Here is a 23228-nt window from a genome sequence, read left to right as displayed (position 1 = left end):
GAGTTCAGAAGGCTTTGGGGGCAGCGGAGGACACTCTGTGGACAGATGTGTGTGTGGGGGGGGGGAGGAAGTGATGAAGACAATGGCAGGATGTGTGCGAGCTCTCTGTACTCTAGGTGCCATTAAGTCACCGGAAAAATATGTATACCCAGCTAGCTGTGCGAGGAATGCCGTATCTGGAAAAATAACTTTCGCTTAAACGCTACGCCGAAAGGAATGCAGGAATGTCATGTTCCACTGTTGTCAGCTTTAGAACATCCCGGGCTTCCGTCCCACATTGTGCATTCAGCAGTCGGCCCCATTGTTACCTGATAACAGTTAAAACTGTTCCGAGTTTACAGGCCGGGCCTCTGCGTCTCAGAAGAGGCCCGGCCTGTAACCCGTTGCAGAGATTGCTGTCGATGACCCTAGATGATACTACTACAGGTCCTGAGTGACCTCGACAACAGGTGGCCTCTTTCGAGCATCACATGAGGTCTGCATTCGGCGAGGATTAATGAGGCACAGTTCCAGGGCAGGGATTACTCCTCGTTACCTGTGTCAGCTTGGAAGGCTCTGTCGGGATTGACCATATGCACTGAAGATAGATGGACAGGACAAAATGTACCAAAGGTGAGTCATCCTCGGGCTGCGTGAGAGTCCAAACTGACGGAGAGGGAGTGGGTGGAGGGACAGGAAAGAGGAGGGACAGGAAAAAATGTGTTCAGGGAATAGATTTCACACATATTTGCCGAAGTCAACTTGCTTAATAAAAAGTCAGGCTGTCAATTTCTAGGGTTGGGTTGTGTAGCTGTTTGGGCTAGCTTCTAGCATCTACTGCTACATGTGCTAGAAGAAAAATGTCCACATTTGCAGGGTGTAAATTTTACACCAGACAAGTGTGGACCGGGAAAACTATAGTGGAAAACTGTAAGCTCTTTAAAGTACTCACTGGGGCTGTGCAGTGCTGCATACTTTTGCATTGATCCGACACAAAGTAAATACAGGGCCGGTGTCCCCAATACCAACACTGATACATGTACGTTTTATTCAAGTTTGATACATCCGTTGTGGTTTTTCCTTTGAATGGTTTTGTTCAAACCTACGACAGAATTTGGACAAAGTTTATAGGCATCTACAAAATTTTTTAATATCATATCGACATGATTTGTGTGCATTTTACCTGAACAAACAACTGGGTTTCCCCCAGTGTGTCCTATCGCCTCTACCACTTGGCGTAGCAGGTTTTCTGGAGGAAACCCTACACAAAGTGCAAAAAGTTATCATTCGAGATCAAATCGAAACCAATTTCATTTTTCAGATAGGTTTGAGAAACTACAATACAACTTCTTTTTTTTTAAAACAAAATTCAGGAGGCAATCTAAAACTAAAGCATCGATCTTACCACAGCAATATCCAATACTGATTCTGACTTAAAATTGATATTAACATTTTGGATCATTTTACTCCTCACATCATTTGAAGGTAACACATGGTGGTGATGCCAGGGCAATTGGTGGTTGCCGATTGCCCTCTATTTTGTGTCAATTAGCCACAAAATGCAGGGCAACCCCCCGGCAGAAACCTGCCAGGATTAGAGGCTGCAAAAGACTTGAGACTGGGACAGAAGTTCACTGTCTGACAGAACAACACGTCTCAACACGCCCTCCGAATTACAATAGTCCAGTTGAAGACTTGACCTTAAACCATTTGAAAATCTGTGGTAACAACTGGAAGGTGCTGTTCATAGACAGTTGAAATATTTTGCAAAGAATAGGCAAAAATTGGTGTCTAGATGTGCAACGCTGACATACCCCAAAGGACTTGCAGTCGTACATCCCAGAGAAAGGCGGTCCTGCACGACTCTGGGGGGTCTGAATACAAATGGATACCTCACTTTTCAGACTTTTATTTGTAAAAGACTTGATTACCAATGTAGACAGAATCGGCTCTTGGCAGATAGAGGCTTGTCATCTACCATTTTACTAGATATAGAAGAAAACTGATGTGGTTGTTGCGTAACTGCTCTGCTAAACAAACGACTCTTGATGATGTGGTTTGCAGCACCATTCTGCTGTACCGAGCTCGACCCAAAGTTGACTCTGGAATTTATCCTGGCTTCAGTAATGAAAATAAGGGGATCGAAACAACACACCCCCCACGTCACAGAGCCCTCCAAAATAAACACGCCGTTGAATCAGCTAGCATTTGTTGTAATTATGGTGGGGATTCTTCCTCTGTGGTCCCCAATAGTTGGCGAACTGATCTCTTAAAGGCCTGCAGTTAGATTAAATATTGTTCTACCAACATTTCAAACAAGACTGGTGTATCATTTTTGTTTGGAAGGGAAGCCAGGGGGAGGGTTAGTGGAAAAAGAAAATAAACCATATGCAAATGTTTGGGAGCAGAGATTTTAACTGTCAGAACACTTCTGCCAAGGTCTGAGTTCATTTATATTTGCTCTTTATAGGGTTATAAAACGATCTAAATCTGACCTCAAATTGAGCTAAACACACATTAGATTCCACAGTAATTATTTAGGAAAAAAAACATCTGAAGCCAAAACGAAACTGTGTGTGAACAACTAATTACATCCTTTCTGCCTTAACAGCAGTAGCTAAATACGGCTAATCAATTGATCACTAGAAATTGAGACGGTATCCAAAGGGGTTTGGCAGTGTGAAGGTCAGGACTCACACTGGTGTGACGTTCGGCATGAGAAAAAAAAATTTTTTCTGAAAGAGAAAAGTTTGTCACCGTTTGTGCCCTTCGTCTACATGGAAACAGTGTTTTAGGAGATTCTACCCGTTTGGGATCTTTAAACAGGCTCCACATTGAAAATTTCACCCTGGCGTACTCATGTAGACAGTGAAAACGCCTCTTTTGTGAAAACCAGACGTATTAGCTCTAACTTGACCTATGACCTGAAACGCGTCATAAGCATCGTAATGTTTGTAAATTCCCTGATTGATTAACTTCACAAAATTATCTGTACTATTTGACTGAAAAGAGAAGGCTGACAAATGCCATATTCCATGTTTGCATTTTTGTTTTGTTGTATGTAACTTTGTGTGGAGTCTCTATACTAAAGTCCTGTACTCCATGCTTAGCGACTCTAGAGGTGTAGGGGAACAAAAATAGCGTTTTGGACAGTTCTCTGTGTTGTGGTGTGGGCAAAAACATTTCTGGAAACGGCCGTTAAGTGTTTGTGAAACCGGCAACCGTTTCCATGTGGACATGGTCTGAAAGGGTGGGAAGGTATCAGCAAATGACCCCAGAGAAGCAATTGTTGCTACCTATCAATCCGAGAATGGCTAAAGTATTTCAAGGTATGGCTGGCCCAGCAATTTCACCGCCCAGGCCGTACCGTGCAATACCCAAATGAACTTGGGTGTTTTCACGCCAGTAGACTCGGTTCGATTGGGGACCAAAGTTGCAAGATTTGTTACATTTTCAACTGATGCGGTTCACTTTCACTTTCACTGGGCATTTGAACCACACTAAGTATTCATTTAAACCAAAACGGGAACTAAGTTTTTAGGTGGACCAGAGTTCGCTTTTTTTGGAGTTCCATTGCGCATTCACACCTCCCAAAACGAACCGTACCTTCCAGATAAACGAACCAGACTTTGCCTTAAGCCAGTACTTCTCAAATGTTGGCGAAGTGTCAGGGGGGTCGTGAGAAGCAGGACTTTATAATTGTCTTTATTCATGCTTAACTGATGAACAAGCCTCCGGTCACTAGGTGACAGCAGTGTTCAAACTAATCAACAGGTTGAAAAAAACAAAACAAACAAATAGCGGAGCGAAGGATACAAGCGCGGATTTTTTTGAAACACCGACATAGAGGAGAGACGGAGAAGTTTGACAGTGAAAAGAAAAACGGCAGCAAGCAAGTATGACAGAGTTTTATGGCCAGGCTAAGAGATTTTTATTTTCAAATACAAGAATATAGTCATAATGCTACGAGAACCAAGTCATATTAGCAGAATAATTTAAATATTGGCAGAGTAAAGACGCAATATTGCTGGAAGAAAGTCATTAAATTAAAAAGTTCGATAGAGTGATATGCAACGTGACCCGCTCAGCAAGTCTGGTTCTTTCTATTAAATGGAAAGTTGTTTAAACAATAATTTCAAACTACCGGGGCTGAAAATTTGCTTCTGATTTGCTAAAACATTTAGTATTTACTAATTTGTTAAACCAATACCAACGATAACCTTACAAGATGACTATTCAGCAATTTAGCGCAGTACGATAAAAAGGCATAAAATTACGACTTTATTCTCGTCCAACTTTACTCATATTTAAAGCACAAATCAAAAACTCAGAGCCCCGCCCTTATACTCCATCCTAAGCAAGTAACTGTAGCTCGCAGAAAAAGGCCAGGAAATAGACGAAACCCATCCTTTTATTGTTAATGCAAAATGTTATACACTTTTCATCTCTTCTCGTCTGACAAGATGAAATATTAGTAATATTGCTGCAAATTTTCCCCACAATAAATGTTTGAAAAGTACAGTATATACCTTGTGGAAAACTAAATTGAAGAAGCTGACAAGTAATCAATGCTTACAGTTCTAAAAAGTTTTGCTGTATTAAGTCTAATACAGACTTTTTTTTTTTAACTTCAAACTGAGTAGCCTTGATTAAATGTCACAGATTCACTTGTTAAATCTGTGGTTTGGAATCTGATTTCGGAAATTATTTTGAGACTCAAAACAACAAAATGGCGGTTTTGATAATGTCATACAATGCCGGAGCCAATGGTTTGTACAGGTAAGTTATTAAATATGAACAGTTTCGCAACAGAATTTCAATTCTGGGGAGGGAAGGCCACAGGGAGGAGGGGGCGCATGACAGAAAATAATTCAGAAAGAAAAGACTGCCCTAAGCGAACTATGGCTGGTGAGAAGGGACCCAAAAAAACCCCCAACATATCCAAGAGGTCTCTTTGGTAAGTTCATTGTCAATGTTCATAACACTGGTATTAGAAAAGCACAGAATAAATATGGCTTGTTTGAAAGGGGGGGGGGGGTGAACTACTGCTAAACTACTACTAAAGTTGGAACAAAAATGACTTCTAGAAAAGTCTCTTAATTCCACCCTCTGTGTCTGAATTCATTATAAAAGGTCTTGTATTAGTCATTCATCCAGTTCTCTCCTTTAACCCTTTTCTCCCTCCCAGCCCGCACCGGCCCCCGTCAGCCGGCTTCCTCCTTTAAAACCCTCACTTTTTTTTTTTTTTTTGCCTCACGGCTCTCGATTTAAATTGGTTCTGACTGACAAAGAACGGGGGGGGGGGTAGCAGGACGAATTACCTTTAGAGTCACGCCTATAACGCAAACACACACGACCAACTGTCTCGCAGGCTTTTAGAAAAATAGCTTTTCGCTTTCAGTTCGGAGGAGCCAATCGAGCTTCTCCTCTCCTCTGTCTCTGTCCGACTCCACACGTTTACGCTCCGGGATCAACCAATGGGAGTCAGAGAACGCGCTGCCGCCTCGGCCAATCAGCAAGCAGTTGCTATGTTGAAGGCAGAATCGATAAGGATTTTTTTTCCCCCCCTCTCTTTTTTTTTTTACAGGCTCACGTTATAGCGGGCTTATAGGCTGAGGGCAGGAGATCCTGTTGCTTGCCAACCGCCATGTAGGGTGCAGACTAGACCCATTAAACACTGCAGCAGAGCCACAGCTCTTTTGTTTCACCATAAATAAAACTTTTCTGCTGGCTGTGGGTAATAGTTTAAGCTGTTGGTGGAAAAAAAAAAAGTTAGGAAGGATATTAGATTCCAGTTTGTTTGGGGTAATTGTGCTTACAGGAGTTGAAAGTTTGACCGAATGTGAAATAACTCTCATCCATCAGCTGCAAAAAAAAAAAAAAAACGAAGATAATTTCAATGAAACTATATATGAGTGCCTTATGTCAATATCCTAAAGTCAACTGTATTTGTGCACATTTTCAGCAGCACTTTACATCATAAAACACCATACAGTCGACAATCAGGGTCGTCAGGTTTTGTTAAACATTACGTTTTACATTACAGCACCTTGTGAAAGTATTTACACCCCTTCAGCTTCAGTTTTTAATTAACAACTGTGTATACTTTAAAGTATTTTATGTGATGGGGGAACACCAAGTAAAGGGTAACTGTAAAAAGTGGATGAAAAATAATTAAATGTTTCTATAATACCTTACAAATAGGTGTGGCATGCATATGTATTCATCCTGTTACCATAAATAAAGCCACCTACCAGTTCACCAACTACCTTCAGGGATCGTCTAATAAGTAAATAGAGTCCACTTACTGTGTAATTTTAAATAGGTATAAATCAAGCTATGAAAGCCTCACAACACTAGAGACCAAATTACATCGGGAGTTTTGGTCTCCCACAACTGTATGTAGTTGTGCCATACAGTAGGAGTATGGCACAACTATAACCCTTCTAAGACATTGTCATCCACCGTGACATAGCCTGGCCATTGCCTTCCTACCCAATTCCACTAGATTCACATGTCCGTTCAGTTATCCGTCTGTGTTTTCTCCCATTGACTTGAATCCCCTTTGGTAGAATTTCAACCGGGCCAATCAGTGAACAGAAGGAGAAGTTGTGAACGTTGACAGTGATTTTCTGCGTCATTTCAGAATCATAGCCAGCCTGTTGTTTTAGCCTGTTGTTTTAGCAGTGGATGAAGTGAACGAAGCTGTTCAATCCAGATTAGTCCTGCTTCCAAATATTGAGTTAACATTAATAGCCATGTTATTCAGCTTGGTACTTCTGTCTTCTCAGTGGAGGATGGTTGTTTTCAGCGCAGGCAATTTCCGTTAAGCTACACACGGTCGAACTGACGTCATGGTTAAACATTAGCGATTGGGTAAAAGACCTCAACACAGTCCACGTCTTGAGCAAGCAATCGTTTCTCAATAGACCGTCTGTACGAAGCGAAGGGTAGAACAAGGGGATTGGTTTTTACAAATATGGCCTCAATGGAAAATTAGGAAGAAGAAAGCTGTTGCTGAAAGAAAGGCATGGCAAGTTTGCAGTTTCCCACAAGCCATCAAGACTATAAAGAAAACATGCGGATGAAGGTACTTTAGTCAGATGAGTGAAATTTATAGCCTGTATGCAAAATGTGTTGAAAAACAGAACCCACTGTGAAACATGAGGGGGGAAAATGGCAGATGGGGCTAAATACACTGCAGTCCTATAGATGAACACAATTGAGAATCTGGCTAGATTTGGAAAACTGATGTTTAAAAATATTGTCCATGTAATCTGACAGAGCCTGAAGTATTTACAATTAAGACATATTGACATTTGTGGTGAGAAAAGATGACAAGTTCAAAAAAGATTAATTAAATCAATGAAATACATTCACTGGCATTTCGCCGTATTCTTTCGGTTACTTCGGAGGACAAGGAAATACGCCACGTCGTTTACCTCCATCGACTTTGATTTCAGTAACAAGCTCACATCTGTCTGAGATGGGAGGTGACACTGAACCAGCTCAGGGATGGCATAATGCCGTCCGTTGTCAAACCGTAAAGAGAAACGTCAATCCAGATCTAGCACAACCCAATCAGATTTGCAGGCGCCAGCTTACAGGCAGGGACGGGAGGCCGATCCCACACTTTTAGAAACCACGGAGACCAGGACATCACCAGCTACGGCTTGCACGATTCCCTCCTAATTCACAAAAAATAAAAAATAAAAATACACTCTGTCCTATTTCTCAAGAAGGGACAGCAAGAGAATGAGAAGAAGGAGGGGTTCTAAGCAATGACTTCAACAGAGCATTTCACCGTCCCTCGATCTCCGAGGACAATCTCATTGTGGGAATTCAGCTTTTAGATAGATTAAAAAAAGACCCAGCGGGCACGTGGCCGGGAAACTAATGTTGCCAGCGCCGGTGCGGGAGAGTAAGTCGCAACTTTCGAAGCACAAACACCTTGGCCGCTTGCTTGTTGGTGTGTGCCGGTGAAAGAGTCTGTCGGAACAAGGATGGGTTCGTGGTTTTACATGTCGAGGGCCAGAAGACTGTTCTGACAACAGAATATTTACACCGATGATGGGTTTTGCACAAATGTTCTCACAGTGGTTTAATCTGACGTGGACAGATTTCACTTCCGCCTGTCTGAATTCATTCTCAGCCAGTTTTATCTTATAGACATTATCCAGTCGTTCCTGTAAAACTCACTTTAGATGGTCATCTGTGGAACGTCATGGTCGCTGTGCAATGGGTTTTTCCTCTAACCTTTGCGTGTAAATCAGCACTCTGTGACTGTCCTAATGGAATGTTTGTTACCTTGTGGGTGTGTCTTATGTGGCAGCCATCTTGGGTCCCCGCTAAAGAAGAGTCCCGCCTCAGACCCAGCTGTTTTATAGGAAGTGCAGTGGTGAGAGCTGGAGTTTGATTGATTGAAACGTGAAGTAGTTAAAAGAACGAAATGATGCATATTTGCATACATAAGATGTTTAACCTCATATCTTATTATTGATAAATAATTGTTAGTGTAAGTTAACTTTGTTTCCTTTTGCGCCTAATGTGGAAGGCTGAGGTGATTGGCCAATTTAAATTGAGAAGGCGGGGTTTGACCTGTATGTACTAGGTGGACTGCTGACTGATGGGAGGGTTGCCATTTTGAAATCTACTGTTACCTTTGAGAGTTAATAAACCAGCTTTGTTAGCCACAAAGCCAAGACTGACTGATGACTTCTCTTTCCCCACCACACCTCTCAGTGCAACATTCTCTTTTTGTCATTTTGTTTTTATTTCACCTCTTTATATGCATGTTTTTTCTAATCTAATTTCTCCCATACGTCCTGCAGCTTAAGAATAATTTATTTTTTTTAAAGTTTGAGCTGTATGTGAACACAGTATGTATTTTAGGAAAATTCAGTACCAATAACACATGTGGAAGTGTCCTGTAAAGAGGAAAATGGTCGACTGCAATGTCCAGTTTTCATTTGCTATTATCTGTACAAGTCGATAGTGTATTTGTTTCCGATTTATACATTCACAAAAAGAAAATGGCTTTGTGTTGTACATAACCTTTTTTCAATGAAAGAAGAGTCTTACTTCATAGTAACAATTTAACACAAAATCTGTCAAGAAACACTTGGTAATATATTAATGCCAGCTGCTTGGTTCCAGTTTTATGCCTCTTACGATGTCATTCACTCAAACATACACAAATTAGAATTGGCACGTCTTCTTTTTTCATTCGGGGCACTTCAAAAAATATTTTGTGTGCTTTGAAATCCTACAGTCAATATGGAAATACCTTTTGCTGTGTTTTATTATCCATGTAGCTACATTTGTTGGTGGAAAAACGAGCAATCCTTTGAATAGTACCTATAAAAAAATGTATTCCCCTCTCTGGTTGAAATAGCCAGCTAAACGGAAAGCAATGTGATCCCTGTACTTTAAAAAAAAAAAAAAGACCAGTAATTGTGGCAGCTGATTTCCATAAGATGACCCTGAAGCTGTTTACTTTGTCTCCCGTTGAATGAGAAGTTCTGGGAGCGAGACGAGCGATCACCACAACGGAGAGACTTAATGACCGGTGATAATATTATTACGCTTCTGACCAGCAAAAAAATGTAAAAAATGCTGTGCAGTGAGAGAACACACGCATACACCCACCCCCACACACTCAATCCATGTCTACATAACTTTAAAACCATTAGTGTGTACAGACATTTTCGATCGGAGGCTACTTTTCAACTTCTAGTATCAGTGGTAGAAAATCTGGACGTTTGAATGAAACGTCTGTCAACTTCAGGCGGCCCCTGCTGTCATGTCAGGCTTGCTGTGAGCATGTATGTAACGTGTGGCACAGCGCGCTGAATGGAGCTGGGGGTCACGCTTCAGTGAACCACTGATGAGGCTCTTGAATTGCAAAGCAGGGCCCGATCATGTCACGACTGCTAAAATTAAGTTGCACGATTAACACACAAGCATGCAGAAATCATGTAAGAAAAAAAAAGACGTAGTTGACCGGGAGATAAGAAATGGATTGGAGTTGCGTAATGTTTTTCCGTTGTCCCTTTAAAATAAGCCGATTTAGTAACGGTTATTATCGATTGATTAAAAACTCAGCGTTTTTGTACCGCATAAAGACATTCGACCACGATAAATCGTTTCAAAAGCAAAATAAAACAACAAGAACAAAAAAATACATTTAAATGGAAAAGACAAGCAACCTTTGTTGTTATTTTTCGAATTTGTGAATGTTGATGACAAAGTTTCTCTGTCATTAGCAGGATTCTCATACAATTTTCTCATTTTCACCTTTCCACTATAGAACGCATAGTTTGCATTGTTGGAATCCAAACTAATTCATTGTAGAAAGGTATCAGTCAGGAGTAGGGTACCAAAAAGTTCCTTAGCATTTTTTTACGCATAACAGCACAATAAAAACAATTATAAATAAGTGGAGAAAATATGGGGTTAAAAGGACATTTAAAAATTTTATATATTAAGATAACAACGGTCTAGAAATAATTTATTCTTTTTTTGTTTTTGACATCATAAAAAACTGCCAGTTTATCAGGTGTTTGACAAGTTCACTCTGAAACTGAAACACATTAAATTACTACATGTAATGTCCTTTTTAAAATTCGTTTTTCATTATTTTTGTGACTGTTTTAATTTCCCCCTTTTCCTCAAAAGTGTCTTCTTTGTTGCCTGAACCGGTAGCAAGCTATCATGCTTTTAATTTTTTTTTTTTTAAAAAAGGGGGGAAAAAAAGAAAGAAACTCAATAACCAAAGGAATATCACATTCCACCACTTTTAGAGTAAACCTGTTCTCACACTGCAAGGCAGCCAGACAACACTGTGCTGTTTCTCCCCAGGCTACCAGTAGGTAATATGATTTTAAAAATAATAAATAACAGTGACAGACAGTAGGTAAATGTTTTAGACCTAAAATGCCCTCAGAATATGTGCTTTTTGCAAAGCAGAAAAAAAAAAAAAAAAAACGAAATGAAAGATGTCAACATTGCATTTATTCATGTCTAATCAGGCCAAAGAAAAAGTCTGAATTTGTTCGGGATTAGCAGACAAACTTGAAGTTAATTCCAGCGATGGGTGTCGTTCACTGGGTGCCCAAACCAACATCTGCGTTTTTATTGGCCAGCACTGGTGCCACCAGATATCCTCCTGTGTGCCAGTGGCTGTCTGGTGACACATTGGGGGGGGGAGAGAAAAAAGCTAGCAACACAAGTGAAGTGACAGATGTTACAGGACTTGTATTTCAGGTGTGTGACGGCTCATCCCCGTGACTGTTACAATCAGGTTGTTTTTGTTTGTTGCTTTTTTCACCTGAGATGAGATTTCAGAGTGTACCAGGCAGCACTTGAGAGTGCCGCGTAGTAGCAAGTTTCCAACATGATAATTCAGAGCAATTTGATAAAAAACTAACCAAAGAAACCTTTAGTTGTGTCACAGTAGGCGAGTGTTATGTCAGTGGGTTCAGTAAGGAGGTGCAGGACGGTGGTGGGGGTGGGATACAGCCTACGCCAGAGAATAACTCCATCTTAAATTACCATTCTGCTGGGGGCCAGAAAGGCAAGAATAACCTGATAATTTACATGTTAGGTTCCTGTGGGTTGTTCTCAAGGATTTTCTTCTCTCCAGCAGGCTTTGGAAGGGAAACGCTGCCACCTGGCGTTAGATTCCCTTATAAAAAAAATTCTTCTTTTTTCAAAGTTTTTCCATTGATTCTCAGCGAGATTAACAAGTCATCAATGTTTCAGTCTATTTTGATCACTTACTTCAGGGATGTCCAAAGTGTGGCCCAGGTGGCCATTTTGTAGCCCTTGAAATGATTTTGTTTGGCGCGAGACCACAAGTTAAGAATGGTAAAATAAATAAATAAATTGGTCAACAAAATGGAAAACAATTGATGTTCGAAAAAATTAGGAAACTGTCTATTTTTCTTTTAATAATTTAACAGTACAAAGTCCTTCTTGTGTTTTTGGAGCTTTAGTTACGTACAGATTTCATTAAAAATGTTGTTAGTAAAATAAAATAAAATAAAAAACAAGTGTATTTTGCATTCTTAACTGAATGAATTTTGTGGCTTCTTAGTGGTTTGAATTTGACAATTTTGACCTCTAGCCAAAATGTTTGGACACCAGTGTAAGTTTTCCAGCGTTTAGAACAAAAGGTTAAAACTGGGTTCAATGCTCTTCCACGTTTGCTCCGTCTCCTACTTGCCTTTTTTTCTTTGTGGAAAACACTGCCACCTGGTGCTGGATTTGTGTCACAAACCATAACGTACCAGGATAACTAAAACAAAAATAGTAAATAGGAACATTTAGTCATGCTTATTTCAAGAAGTTGAACAACGATTAATGTACTGTAGTGGTCAAAGGTTTTGTAGTTTTTAATGTTTTTTTTTGTTTGTTTTTTTACAAACTACCTTGCTCATTTTTACAAAAACAGTTAAAAATTAGTTTAGGTTGCTTTTGAAAAAATATGTTACTAAATCAAACAGTTCCATTTCCTCTAGCATAATATTGCCTATGAGCATAAGTTGACTGATCTTATTATTATCTTAAAGGGAAATGTTTAAAGACAGAGACGGTGATATTTGTCACTTTGTAGGAATTAGAAGTCCAAATTGTAGCGTTATGAAGGAGCACTGCTGAAAGTTATTCTACTTCCGTGAACGTAGAAGCCTAGAAAATGAGTAGAATAGACTAGAAAGATCGGCCATTGACTCACATTGGGAAAATTCAGCTGTCAAAGCATCAAGGTAAGTGTGGGCGCATGCATAGCAACTCAAATTAAGTAATAATAATAATAATAAGTAAGGGCACATTTACAAGATAAAAAAATAATACTGTAGCGTTGTTAAAAACAGCATACTCAGATTAAAATGGCATAGATTAAAAAAGCACAAACGTGCTTCTTTTTTTTTTTTAGCACGTTTGTATAAAATGTCGATGCATTTCACAATAAAAGCCGTCGGAACGATTGTTTTGTTTTTATATTTCATTATTAAACATAAATAGACTGAAGAAACTTAAGTTCATTTTTTTAAAAAAAAAAGGCCGTGGTTCCCGTCAGCGTCAAGGCTGTTTGCTAAGTCTCGATGTTAGCGGGTTTGATTAGTGATGCCTGGAGACTCAGACCGGCGCAGTGGAGCCCGGAGGAAGCGGATGGACGGTCTGCAGGGCGGCGGAAGTTCTCCGCATCCTCAGCTGTAAACACACCGGTGAGTTTCAGCGCAGAAAGCAGAAACTATGTGTCTTCCTTGTGAGTCACACTCCTTATTTTCATTCGGGTGATATTCTCGTCTGTCGGTGTTCGGCTGTCGAAGCGGTGTCCTGTTAGCCAAAACCCCGACTGCTGAATAGAATTATGTAAACACACACTGGTGGGTTGGTTTATCTGTTAGCATGTCTGGCTAAAAGCAGAGACAAGTGTCTTTTTTTTTCTTTTCTTTTTTTTAAACGTGCAGCAGCGGGACAGTAAGTGGCATACACAGACTTGAAAAGGCATTGAGACCTTATAACATTTTAAATGTTTGCAACCACTGGCTTATTATATTGGGATATCACGTTTTTTCGTTAATGCATAATTGTGATGTTAAAGGAAGAAAGGGGGAAAAAAACTGAAATATGTGATGGAGATTCAACACTTTTGTTGCGGTGTCTGAATTGGATCTAGATCTGGACTTTTAGCCTCTTTTTTTGTTTTTAGCACTTGAGTGTGCTTCCATACAATCACTCCACTGTTGCCATGGCGGCATATTTAGAGTCAATGCTGGAGGCTGAACCTCCACTTCAGGTTCAAGTCTTCTGCAGCCTTTAGAGGTTGGAATGTATTTAACTTCATCACCTCTCACCAGCTTCCCTGTCATTGCTGAAACCTGCATAAAAAGACAGTAAAGTTAGGTGGTGACATGACAAAATGTTTAGCTTCTGATGAAACAAACAAAAATGTAACAGCCTACCTGGTGGCAGAGTGTGGCTTGTCTGTTTCTCCTTTTTTTTTCTTCCATTAATTTGCCAATTAGTGCCTACGAAACAAACATTCCAGACTAACAGATGTATGAATGTACAAAATAATTAGATAAGTGAACAAACAGCAGCAACAACAATATGCATAAAAGAAGAATAGACACATTTAGAACAAAGACAAAACAGAACATAACCAGTTGGTGTCGCAACAAAAATGGAATTGTTTCATAAATATGGGTTAGAACTTAGAATTATTATTGTTATTTTCAGATTTTCTTTTTTCTTTTTTTTGGATTATTTCCTTTTTCTCTCATTTCTTGTTCTCATTGGTGACACATAAATTTTGGGTAGAAGCGGGAAAGAGAGGGAAGAAAAACAACAACAACAAAAAACAAAACAAAGAAATAAATATGGAAACAAATTACGGAGAACCAAAGATCACGTTTTGTGATCTTATCAGCGTTGTGTGTTTCTCCTTGATGGAGATGTGTTTTCCTCCCTGCTCCTGCTGTATCGCGCAGAGACTCCTCGGACAGGAGAACACCTGTCTCCATGGTAACGCAGCAGCCTCAGCTGCCATGTCCTCCTCCGTCTCCGTGTCGACGTCGGCCGCTTGCAGCCAGGACGCAGCCGCCGCTGCTGCCGCCGCCGCTGTCCTGGCCTCGGAGCGCTACGCCAGCCTCATCCTGGCCCAGATGAACAAGATGCGTCTACACTGCGACTTCTGCGACGTGGGGCTCAGAGTGGGCGGGCGCGTCTTCAGAGTCCACCGGCTGGTGCTCGCCGCCAGCAGTCCCTACTTCTCCGCCTTGTTCTCCGGCGGGATGCGGGAGGCGGAGAAAGACGAGGTGCAGATCATCGGCGTGGACACGGGAATCTTTGAGATTCTGCTGGACTTCATATACACAGGTATTGTTTGTTTTTGATTGTTGCCCTTTCCTCGCGCATTCGATGCCGGGTTTTGTTTGGTTTTGCGATGCTGTCCGATCTGTGCCTTTCCTTTTTCTTTCTTTTTTTTTTTCTGTTTGTTTTTTTTAGGGGCGATCAGTGTCAGCGTGGAGAACGTTCAGGAGCTGATGGTGGCCGCCGACATGCTGCAGCTGATTGAGGTGGTGTCGATATGCGGCGAGTTCCTCAAGGGCCACATGGACCCCTTCAACTGCGTGGGCATTTTTCAGTTTCTGGAGCAGATCGCCTGCATGGAAATGCTGGAATTTACCGAGAACTACATCCACGTTCACTTCCTGGAGGTTTGGGCATCGTCCATCCACATTCTGTCACAGGGCTTTCTAGAAAAACAACACGGCCAAATCTAATTTAGTTTTCCCCAGGCAATTACAAACAAACAACAGCGGCGTGGAATGAAAAATGGATAAAACAGGAAAGATCACGCCACCCGTTTGTCAGTACTTCTGATATTTAAAACAAAAATCAAATCAGTAGTTATCGATAATCGATTGATATGAAACCCGTATATATCCTCCAGCCCTATCAAACATCACTTTATTCGATCCTGTCCAACAAATATAAAATAAAAAAAGTAAGACATTTACGTTCTTAAATGTTTTTTTCTTGTTTTTTGTTCCGGACCGTACGTGCGTATCGTCCGTGTTCACCGCCTCCTTCAGGTGTGCGTCACGGACGAGTTCAGAGGCCTGTCGAAGGACCAGCTGGTGAGGCTTCTGCGGAGCGAGGAGCTCAGGATCGAGGACGAGTACCAAGTGTTCACGGCGGCCATGGACTGGGTCCTGCACGACGTGGCCAAGAGGAAAAAACACGTCGTTGAGGTGCTGGAAGCCGTCCGCTTCCCTCTGCTCTCCCCTCAGAGACTCTTCAAGTACATAGAAGGTGAGGAAAGTATGTCATTAGCACGTAAATATGATTTTTGTTTGCAATGCGGCTTCTGTGAAGATGGAAGGTTTAGTGCTTTCCTTAGTTTATCCTTGTAAAATTATGACCTCATTCTTGTTATTTGATTTTTTTTTAATTAATTTATTTATTTTGTATTAGTATGGCCTCTATTACTTCGTCGTATCTTAGGTCACTGCAACAAGTTAGATTTTCTTGAAACAGAACCCCCCAAAAAACTCTTTCCTCTCGTTTCTGAACAAAGGTATTACCGACTTCAGCCTGCGGGTGGCACTGCAGACCCTGCTGAAGGAATACACTGAGGTCACAAAGTCTCCCAAAGAAAATAAGCTGCACAGTCAGCTCCAACCAGCAAAGACGAGACCCAGAAGGAAAGCTAGGAAGTACCTCTACGCAATAGGTCGAGATCTATAAATTATACCAAAACTACGTAGCCCACGATAACGCTGAAATGAGACGAAACCCAGAAGTGAAATCGTGAATTGTTTCTTCCTGTCAGGCGGCTACACCCGGCTGCAGGGCGGCCGCTGGAGTGACAGCCGAGCGCTGAGCTGCGTGGAGCGCTTCGACACCTTCAACCAGTACTGGACCACCGTGTCGTCTCTGCATCAGGCCCGCAGCGGGCTGGGCGTGGCCGTCATGGAGGGCATGATCTACGTGGTGGGAGGTGAAAAGGCCGCGCTCTGCCTTAAGTCTAAAGTCAACTTCAGAAAACGTGCATTCATTTTCTTTCTTTTTTTTTTTTTTACGTTTTTTTGCCGACAGGAGAGAAAGACTCAATGATTTTTGACTGCACAGAACGATACGACCCGGTGACGAAGCAGTGGGCCGCCGTGGCGTCTCTGAATTTCCCTCGATGTGGAGTTGGCGTGTGTCCCTGCCACGGGGCGCTGTACGCACTCGGTAAAACGCCACGACACTGGTGGGAGCACGCGACGGCTACAAGGGTCATTTTAGGTGGAATCAGTCAAATTTTTCAAAATGTTATGAACGGTACCAAACGCTGACAGACATCACAGCTAACGAAGCTGTTGAAGAAGAACGCTTTATAAAATGGCAACAAAAACCATCCATTTATCTTATTGTATCGTTTTATAGGGCGGACTAAGACACAGGGTAGTGGATGACTGTGAAATGGGTAGAAAATGGCACATGGTTTTAAAATTTTCTTGCAGAAAAAAATATCTGGAAGTGTGGCTTGCATTTGTTTCTGTTGATTTTAATACCCCTAAATAAATGGAAATCTTAAATTAGCACAATATTTTTAAAAGCCATGTCCAATTTTCCTTGTACTTCACAATTTTGCTTTCGTTTGTGCTCGTCTGGTGCCTTAAATCTCAACGTAATACATTAATGTTTGTTGTAAACGAGACAAAATGTAAAAAAGTACAAACTTTCGGACAGCACAATGAATGGATGAACCTTAACCAATTGTAGTTTTCTGACCGACCACCGATCCTCAGAAAGCCTGACCGGCCGATTCCGATTTTGCCCGTTACTGATTGGTTCTAGAGTGAAAGTCGCTAAATATAGCAACAGTAAAGTATCAACACAGCGAAATAGGACAGCTGCTGATTTTTAGGTAGATAAGGTCGTTTTTCACAAGTATTGGCCGATTGCTGATCTCCCAAATTGAAGGAATCGGAGCCGATTTATCGGTGAACCCCTGATATCTACCGGCTGAAAATGCCGTCTGCTTGCAGGTGGTTGGATCGGATCGGAGATCGGGAAAACCATGGAGCGATACGATCCGGAGGAAAACAAGTGGGAGGTCATCGGGAGCATGGCGGTTCCCAGATATTACTTTGGGTGCTGTGAGCTACAGGGTCTGTTTATCATTTGATTTTTTTCTCTGCTTTTAGCTGAAATTAGACCTTTTTTTTTCTGTATTTTTTACATCATTTGAAATAAAATGCAAGAAAACTTTTTCTTATTATTTTTCTTCTTCTCAGGGTTAATCTATGTGATTGGTGGGATCAGCGATGAAGGAATGGAGCTGCGCTCAGCAGAGGTTTACGACCCCATCTCGCATCGTTGGAGCGCCCTGCCGGTGATGAGCCAGCGTCGGGCCTACGTGGGCGTGGCCTGCCTCAACAACTGCATATACGTGGTGGGAGGCTGGAACGAGGCACTGGGCGCTCTGGAGACGGTGGAGAAATACTGTCCTGAGGAGGTGAGGCGGGATTTCGTACTCGCGGTCTCGTGTCTCTGAGCGCTTTTCTCACCGTGTTGTGACCTCACCCCGTCCCCTCCGCCCCATCCCCCCCACCCTGCAGGAGAAATGGGTGGAGGCGGCCCCGATGTCCACGGCGCGCGCGGGCCTGTCGGTGTCGGCCGTCAACGGGCTGCTTTACGCCGTGGGCGGACGCGCCGCCAGCAGGGACTTCTCGGCGCCCGTGACGATGGACTCCGTGGAGATCTATGACCCGCACCTGGACACGTGGACCGAGGTCGGCAACATGATCACCAGCCGCTGCGACGGCGGGCTGGCCGTCCTCTGACGGCCGCCGCTTTGAACTGTGAACATCGTGGGAGGCAAAGGAAACTGTGGAAACGTTGCACCTTAAAACTCAAAAAAAAAAAAAGAAGAGGGTTGATGTTGTTTCTACATGTCTCCTTTTTAACTGCACAGCTCTGGAAAGTGCCAAACCGCTCTTCCTATCTTCAGTAAGAGTAAATCATTTTACTTGAAACAGAGAGTGACATCAACCGTGTTGTACGAACTTTAGACGGGGCTGACAAGGGCAGTCGCCCAGGGCACCGAGTTTTGGGGTGTTCTCATTATTCCCCTTCACAGGGGCGCCCCAAACATTTAGGATGTTTTTGTAATGAATGCATGTTTTACAAGCATTGTACCTTATGTAAAACTGGAAGGCCCATATGAAGTGCATATTGGTACATTTTTATTAATGTATACAATAGTCAAATATTTCAAAATTTTGAAGTCATAGTACATCTTTTTGTGACATTTTACACCATTTGCTGATGCCCTGTTAATGTACTGTAATTTGCATGAGTCTAATTGTTCTCTCTTTTTTTTGGATAAGGCACCAAAACTAGCCCTATTCCAGGGGCCCTGATCCTTCGAAATCCGGCCCTGCTGATCAGATGAAGCAGTTTTTTTTCTTTCATTAGCTTCTTGGTCTCAGACTTGGAGGTCATCACCGTTTTGTGGTTTCTGTTGTATGCAGTGCTTCTACGACGGCCGACAGTGAAACCTTTGGTTGTTCTTAGCGTCTGGTTCATTTGTTACTGGAAACTTGATGGAGGATGGTCTCTCTATTTTCACTGGATGATTATTTGTACATAATGCTACTGCAAATCTTTATTATTTATGTTTACTGCAGTCATCGGTGGGCGCCGTTACATTTCCAACTCTGATTCTGACATACCCATTAAAACCTTTCCCACAATCTGTCACCTTAACACCACAAAACCTTAGTCCATCTTATTTACTGTAAATGAAAGAAGAGGTTGCATGCACCTGTGGAGACTGACATTTTTACAAAGTAGCTCCAATTCAGATTAGGCGGAAAGCGTCTATCAACACAAATTCTCCAAGTCTTGCCGCATATCATATGAGTTGGAATTATGCCCGGGGTTTGACTAGGACATGAATTGTATTTGTCCTAAACCCTTCTGTTGTTGTTCTGCCTCCATGTTGTGGTTTTCCTGCCAGAAGGTGAAGATTCGCGTCACCAATTTCATCCAGCTTCCTGTTCCTGCTGAAGAAAGGGTTTCCCCACAGCATGATGATGCCACTGTGCTCCACGGTGGATATGGTGCGGTCAGAGTTTTCTCTTTAACAAAGCGGGATTTGTAATTAGGAATGCACCAAAGGATCGATCGGTGGTCCGATTTTCCTAATGTTGGGTGACCAGTGATTGGCTGATGTGAAACCGATGTTACCTGCTTATGCAAAGTTCTGAAAATCAGCCACTGTCCCTTTTGCTCTGCCCTGACCGACAGACTTCGCCCACCAGGTCGCGACTGAATGTTCCCAGTTAGCAGTGGTCGCCTCACTGTTACTAACTTAAGAGAATTTGTCGCTATATTTAACGACTTATCAGACACACCTCTAGCAACTTCCCCTCACCACCAAAAAGCAACTTGTGTCAAATTTAGCGACTTTATTCTGACTTATTGGAGACTTTGGCGACATTTGAAAGTAGTGAAAAATGGAAAACTAAAGGAACTGATTTTTTTGTTTGTTATTGTAGTTAATTTAGTAATTTGAACAGCAATGCTCAATTATATTTGAGAGCGCGTGCATTTGGAACAAGTTTGCGTGTTCAGAGTTGTTCATTTAAATAAGACTGGAGTATTGAAGTTATATATAAACAAAACAATTATTGGTCAAAATCGGAGTCGGTCTTCCCCGGTCTTTCTTCACCCAGCGCCCACTTTAGAACTACGCACTATTATGTTCGTTTGTCACAAAATGTCTAATTCACTGCACCAAAGTTTTTGGTTGCAACGTGACAAGATGGGAGGAATTCAAAAGGTATTACGACTTTTTCTGAGACAGTTTCAAATAAAAATGATTTCCGCATCAAAATGTTCAACACAGGCGCATCTCGCCAGAGGTCTTTAAATGCGTTAAGACGTCAGAGCGCTGCTTTTTGCTTCAACTTCACAGTACGTGTCTTTATCTTCATTGCCGGTAATAGGTTCTGCACTTGAACGGTGCTCACAGCTGTATTTGTCGGGAAAATAGACCGAAATGAACATGGTCAGTACTGTCTGCCACTTTTTTAACAACTTAAACAACAGCACTATGGAAAAGATAATATTACCGGTCATGAAGAACATTTGACAGCGCGGGATAAAAATGATACTTTTGATTTTTTTTATTAAAGTTGCTCACAATTTGCATTTACACTGTCAAAAGTGTCAAATTCTGCTTTTGAAAATTCTATAGATTTGTTATTGTTTATTAATCGTTTCTGTGGAATCCCTGCTAAGGCCATTTCAATAAACAATTAGTTGCATGATAAATTAAAATGAGCTTGACAATTTCCATCATGATTAGTAATTTTTTTAAAGGCAATTTTATTCATAGAGACATTATTATTCATTTTATTTATGGTTTCAGTTGTGTGTGGTTTTTATTTCTGTTGTATTTACCGTTTTTGATGGTTGCATTTAAGTTTGGATATTTAAAATATCTTCTAGTTCCAGTGTTAAGTGTTCTTTACAAAAGTAAAGTTTATTAGTCTTTGAGAGGACAAACTTGCATTATTATGCCATTATCAATATATTACATAAAAATAGTCTCAGAACAACAATATTATTGTGTATCACAATCATTTCTGAGACAATTTGTCATACAGAAAGTATTTATTTTATGTGTTCAATTAAAAAAAAAAACCTCCCATAATTCACTTCTCCACCTCCTTAAGTTTCCTCTCTACGCAGACTTTTTTGAGTATCAACGTGGCAACAAGCGAGAAGGTGGCGACCAGAGTGAGAACGGTCCTCATGGCTCTGAACCAGGCGGGGTAGCCCGGCAGCAGGGTCAGGTCGTAATGCAGCGACAGGCCCAGTCCCATTATAACCACCAACGCTCCTTCTGTAACATGGTCCCTGCAGAGCAGCGCCAGCCAAGCCAGCAGCGACGGCACCACGCTGTTCCCCAGGTTCATCCAGTCTGGCTTGGCAGGGCTGCCGGCGGGGATGGCAAAGCCCCATCGGGCTCCTCCGAGGAACGACACTATGGAGGCTCCGTACACCATCTGAGCGTAGGCTACGTCCGGGTAGAAGGACTGGGTGGCAGCCATGAACAGCGGGGCGGAGAGAAACGGGATGAGGCCTGAGAATCCCAGGTAAAGAGCCGGTTTCGGTGCCTGAGCGAGGGCCCTCATGCCTTTCGCCGAGGCGTCTCTTGAATCCCCGTGACACAGACGAGAGGTCACCCAGCTCGCGGGCCTGACGCTCCGACATCCGCTGCCGGATGAGGGTCCAAACGGCGTAAACAAAGCAGCGGATGGGGAAGGAACCAGCAGCGGAGATCCTGTTGTGTAGCTAGGTGGCCTGGGTTTCAGATGGATGCATCTCCACACTGGATGCTAGGTGGTAGGGCACAGAAAAAACATCAGCACCACTCCTGTTTCACAAGTTACCACATGTTGTGAAATGTGTCGCTAAGACCAACACGCCACTATTTACAGCGCCTTCCAAAAGAAATCAGACTTCACTTCATTTTCCCTCAGTGCATTATAAGCCTGGCGGGCCGTCAGGCTGTGCTTGCGGCCCCATCAGGTTAAATATTATTTGTTTATTTTAAATAGTTTTTTTTTTTTAAAATACACTAATAACAGTATAGAAGGATTAAACTAGGTTTGACGCATTGAACTGGGCGTGAAGGAGTGCGTCTTCCCTCCACCAGTCCGTTAGCCTCGCGCACTATTATTTCCAAATTATGATGCCTGCTCAGGCATGTCCAAATTTGTGTAACTTTGAACATTTTTTAAATACAAAATCATGGTGGACCACGAGCACCCCTACCACTAGGCTTAGCAGGTTTTGTGGGGGGAAAACCTGGACTTGTTGAACTTTTCCCATTAGATCTGCTAGCATTCAGTGGAACAACACTAAACATGCAGAAGGAGCTACCATGCAGAAGGTTTATATCAAATTTTATATATGTATTTATGGAATATTCTCTACAAACTGTCAGACCTCTTTGCTCTTTGTCAAATCTGGCTTTGTTTGAGCTATTCTGTAAGAGAAATGTCCCTTCCTGGAAGTGGTAGGGACATACAGTATCTCAAAGACTTACAAGCTGTAAGTGCTTCAAAATAGGATTCCACTAGTATGGATGCTGGAACTGAATACAAATTATCCTCACACTATTGTGGTTTCCTTCTACTATTTTCCACTTTTCACTTGAGAATTAGGCACCACTTGTCTATCAAATTAAATCATAATAAAATACACAGACAAAATAAGGAAATAGTCCACAGCTATTTTTAAAAGACACTGCAGGTAAACATAAACAAGCTTAATTTTCTTACCCCAAATATTATCTTCCTTATGGATGAAAACCGCAGCATTTTAACCTACAAATTATAAGAAAATTTGTAACAAAACAGCACAGCCTTTGTATCTGGATTATTAGCCAACATAAATCTGTTGTTTTGCTCACCTAGCATTCAACCTCTGATGCAATAGAACGCTTTCAAGTGCAATAACTTTCAGAATAAAGCTTGGGCGTCACAGTTACCTAATTGTAACTCTGTGTATTCGCTGCCTCCTACCGGTTTATCCTGGCCAACTTAACGACTACAAAAAATCGACTTAAAGGAGCCAAAGTTAACGTGAACTAGCTAAACCAGAGGTCATTTTCTCCCCGCCACCCCGTCGGTGCTCGATTAAAAGCCTCTCTTAATTCTGACATCGAT

The 23228-nt window shown here is 41.8% G+C and overlaps 2 protein-coding genes across 4 annotated transcripts; one reads left to right on the top strand and one right to left on the bottom strand.

Moving 5' to 3' along the window:
* Positions 1 to 413: 413 nt before the first annotated feature.
* On the top strand, positions 414 to 20829 carry ipp (intracisternal A particle-promoted polypeptide). 3 transcript variants are annotated; one of them, XM_023335077.1, is made up of 10 exons: positions 414 to 612; positions 14478 to 14865; positions 14995 to 15206; positions 15585 to 15804; positions 16070 to 16225; positions 16325 to 16492; positions 16591 to 16728; positions 17529 to 17651; positions 17778 to 17998; positions 18102 to 20829. In XM_023335077.1, exons 2-10 carry the CDS (start codon positions 14535 to 14537, stop codon positions 18324 to 18326), a joined length of 1794 nt encoding a protein of 597 aa, XP_023190845.1. In that variant the 5' UTR covers positions 414 to 612; positions 14478 to 14534; the 3' UTR covers positions 18327 to 20829. The 3 variants fall into 3 exon arrangements, with proteins under 3 accessions (XP_023190845.1, XP_023190844.1, XP_005811094.2); XM_023335076.1 differs by lacking the exon at positions 414 to 612 and adding an exon at positions 13043 to 13208; XM_005811037.3 differs by lacking the exon at positions 414 to 612 and adding an exon at positions 13177 to 13249.
* Positions 20830 to 21046: 217 nt separating this feature from the next.
* LOC102233954 (transmembrane protein 69-like) lies at positions 21047 to 23201 on the bottom strand. Its single transcript, XM_005811038.2, has 3 exons — positions 22973 to 23201; positions 22842 to 22886; positions 21047 to 21893 (listed from the first exon to the last, which is right to left on the bottom strand). Exons 2-3 carry the CDS (start codon positions 22878 to 22880, stop codon positions 21207 to 21209), a joined length of 726 nt encoding a protein of 241 aa, XP_005811095.1. The 5' UTR covers positions 22881 to 22886; positions 22973 to 23201; the 3' UTR covers positions 21047 to 21206.
* Between the last annotated feature and the right edge of the window lie 27 nt (positions 23202 to 23228).

This window comes from Xiphophorus maculatus, chromosome 6 (genome assembly GCF_002775205.1).
Source record: "Xiphophorus maculatus strain JP 163 A chromosome 6, X_maculatus-5.0-male, whole genome shotgun sequence".
Lineage (NCBI taxonomy): Eukaryota > Metazoa > Chordata > Actinopteri > Cyprinodontiformes > Poeciliidae > Xiphophorus > Xiphophorus maculatus.
Note: the sequence above shows the minus strand (reverse complement) of the source record. Positions and strands in the feature narration are given on the sequence as shown.

Bases quoted from the DNA above. Each gene is read 5' to 3' on its own strand.
- ipp (XM_023335076.1), top strand. From the start codon at position 13,086: ATGTTAGCGGGTTTGATTAGTGATGCCTGGAGACTCAGACCGGCGCAG. The intron at 15,805-16,069 runs GTGAGGAAAGTA...TTCTGAACAAAG, and splicing joins ACTCTTCAAGTACATAGAAG to GTATTACCGACTTCAGCCTG. The intron at 16,226-16,324 runs GTCGAGATCTAT...TCTTCCTGTCAG, and splicing joins GAAGTACCTCTACGCAATAG to GCGGCTACACCCGGCTGCAG.
- LOC102233954 (XM_005811038.2), bottom strand. From the start codon at position 22,880: ATGCTGCGGTTTTCATCCATAAGGAAGATAATATTTGGG. The intron at 21,894-22,841 runs GTAAGAAAATTA...CCTACCACCTAG, and splicing joins TAAGGAAGATAATATTTGGG to CATCCAGTGTGGAGATGCAT.